Raw genomic sequence first — 2,879 nt, forward strand, 5'->3', positions numbered from 1 at the left:
CGTTGCTTTTATAAATTAGATATTAAGTCATCAAAGAGAATAGTGCAGAATAACTTGGTACACCGATGTGTCACTGCAATTTGCATGGCGGGCCTAGGCCATGGTTGCTACTGGCACAATCCATTGCCACCTCTTCTATCATTGCTCCATGTCCTTTGAATGGAAATTTGTCAACTATCATTCACTCTTAGATTTGATAAATATGTACTTAGGGCAAACCAAGAAGAAATGGTACTTGGTGACATGAAAATAAATGCTACTGAAGCTTGGGAATATTGTCCAAGAAATGCATTGCGAAGATTGACAAGAATATTGATGGATGAATTTAACTTGGTAAGCTGTAAACTTAAAAGTCCACAGAGCATCTAATTTTTACACTGACTGATTTATCTGTTTTCCTGTAGACAATGAACGCAGGATTTGAAAATGAATTTTATCTTCTAAAAAATGTATCGAGGTATGCTTGTTGAACTCTTTGAAAAGATATGGATGCTTATACTAGCTGAAATTTAAAATAAAGAGATTACAGTGATGACAAAGAAAGGTGGGTTCCTTTTGACAAGACAAGGTACTGTTCTACTTCAGCATTTGATGCTGCATCTCCAATTTTGCAAGAAGTCAATTTTGCTCTTGAAGCCCTGGGCATTGCAGTTGAACAGGTATTATTTGAGTTCATGAAGATCTTTTCCCTCTCTCTTTTTTAATCAAGAAAAGATATTCTTGTTGATCTGTGCTCTGTACATATTCACTTGTGAATTCATTTAACAATTATGGGGCATTTGGTTGGAGGTTATCATTGATAACTTTGGTTATCTGTCCAATAAGGTTATCAACGATAACCTTGTTTGGTGCAGGTTATGATCGATTCCTAAGTAATGCAATATCATCGCCACATCAGCAAATGAGTTTTAATCCGAGAATGTGATTATCTTGACAGTTTAAGGTTTTCTACGATATCGAAGGTTAACAAAATTTTTTTCCATGATTACCCTTCGATTTTAAAACTAAGTTAATTAAAATGTATCATGAAACCTAATTGAAATCGAATTAATTAATTCAATAAATTTTAATTTAAATATTTATAAATTTAAAAGAGAAAATTTATTTTAAATTTTAAAAAATAAAATTAATGAATTATATTTATTAATTCAATGAATTATTTTATTAAAATAATTATTTTAATAAATTATTTTATTAAAATAAAATTAATGAATTATATTTATTAATTTAATGAATTATTTTATTAAGATAATTATTTTTAATAAATTATTTTATGAATTTATTTATTTATTTTACATTTGAAAAAAATAAAATTAATGAATTATATTTGTTAATTTAATGTATTATTTTATTAAATATTATTTTTTAAATTTTAAAAAATAAAAATTAACAAATTATATTTATTAATTTAATGAATTATTTTATTAAAAATATATATATTTATTTTAAATTTTAAAAATTAAATTAATGAATTATATTTATTAAAATAATTATTTTAATGAATTATTTTATTAAAATATATCAATTTATTTTAAATTTAAAAAATATAAATAAATTATATTTATTTTTTATATATTGCCAATTTATTATCATTATTAATATTAATATTATTAATTTAATTTAATTTATTTTAAAAATAAATTGAATCAAGGGTAATATAGTAAATGTCAAATTGGTTATGTTTTATTCCTTCTAAATAAATAAGTTAAACCAAATAACATTAAATTATATTTTATACCTCATAACCTTGATTATGTGATTACCTGATAATCACATGATTAATGTTATACATGATAATTTGAACCAAACGCACCCTTAGAGTTTTGTTAAGATAAAAAGTGCAAGTGTTTTAACTTGTATGGACAGTCTATGTAATATCTTGTTGAATGATTAATAGCGTATATCTTACACCAGATTTAAGTTAATTGCTTGTGGAATTTATAGCTACAAATTTCGTCTAAGCAAAAATAATTGTATGGTAGTGTTTGCATTGTACTCACTACTGTGGTGAATACCATTCAATTTATAATCTTTGTAGGCTCAATACAACCATGCCATTTCGATAATGTATTCATATAAAAAGATGTTTGTTGCTCAAAACTCTTGCATGGATATTATTTGTGTATGAGCCTAGCAAGTTCATCACCCATCTAACAGGTAGATTTGACACTCAAGTCAACATAGACTAATAATGTTACATTTTTTGTTTACATAGAGTAGTTCAATGGATGGTTAAGATCCAATTAATATACTCGGATAGTTTGGACACGTCCAGTTGTCTCCCATGTTAGTTCGAATCACAGTGTTTGTAGTCTTTAAAAGATTGTTGAATCATATTTCCTGCATGAGTCCAACAGATACTGATGTCTAATTCTTGGATTCCCACGAAACTTGGTAAAAGTAATTAAGTTCCAACTAATCTGTTGGCCGGGGAGGAATAAAATCATTAGTTTTGGTTTTTTTTTTATTGTTTTAATTTCTTGATTTAGTTTATAATTCTTGTTTCTCTATGAGCAAAACTATTCTTAACCTTTCTGTTGTGATAGCTCCATGCAGAAGCCGGACAAGGCCAATTTGAGATATCACTGGGGCATAAAGATGCCAATCTTGCGGCTGATAACTTAATTTATGTACGTGAAGTTATTAGATCTATTGCAAGAAAACATGGATTGCTGGCAACCTTTCTTCCAAAGTAAGTTAACAAACAAACAGATGAAATACAAATAGTCTTGAAGAAATTGATTTCAAAGAGAGATTGGTATGTTAATGAGTAGGTTAATGAGTTGCAGCATTTTGTGTTGGTTATCAAATATGACTGAGAAAGTTAGGTCGAGCAAGCTTTTTATGACCTCAGAAAAGTTAATTGACTGTATCCAATT

The 2,879-nt window shown here is 27.2% G+C and overlaps 1 protein-coding gene across 1 annotated transcript; it reads left to right on the forward strand.

The window, feature by feature from the left end:
- Positions 1 to 53: 53 nt before the first annotated feature.
- Positions 54 to 2,692, forward strand: LOC141818744 (uncharacterized; the record flags this gene model as incomplete). The annotated part of the gene is made up of 4 exons (XM_074706196.1): positions 54 to 333; positions 405 to 457; positions 530 to 659; positions 2,547 to 2,692. Coding segments are annotated over exons 1-4 (503 nt in total), but the record flags the coding sequence as incomplete, so codon positions are not given.
- Positions 2,693 to 2,879: the final 187 nt, after the last annotated feature.

This window comes from Curcuma longa, unplaced genomic scaffold (genome assembly GCF_044706935.1).
Source record: "Curcuma longa cultivar G26 ecotype Majalengka, Jawa Barat unplaced genomic scaffold, ITB_CL_G26_1.1 contig_25847, whole genome shotgun sequence".
NCBI lineage: Eukaryota > Viridiplantae > Streptophyta > Magnoliopsida > Zingiberales > Zingiberaceae > Curcuma > Curcuma longa.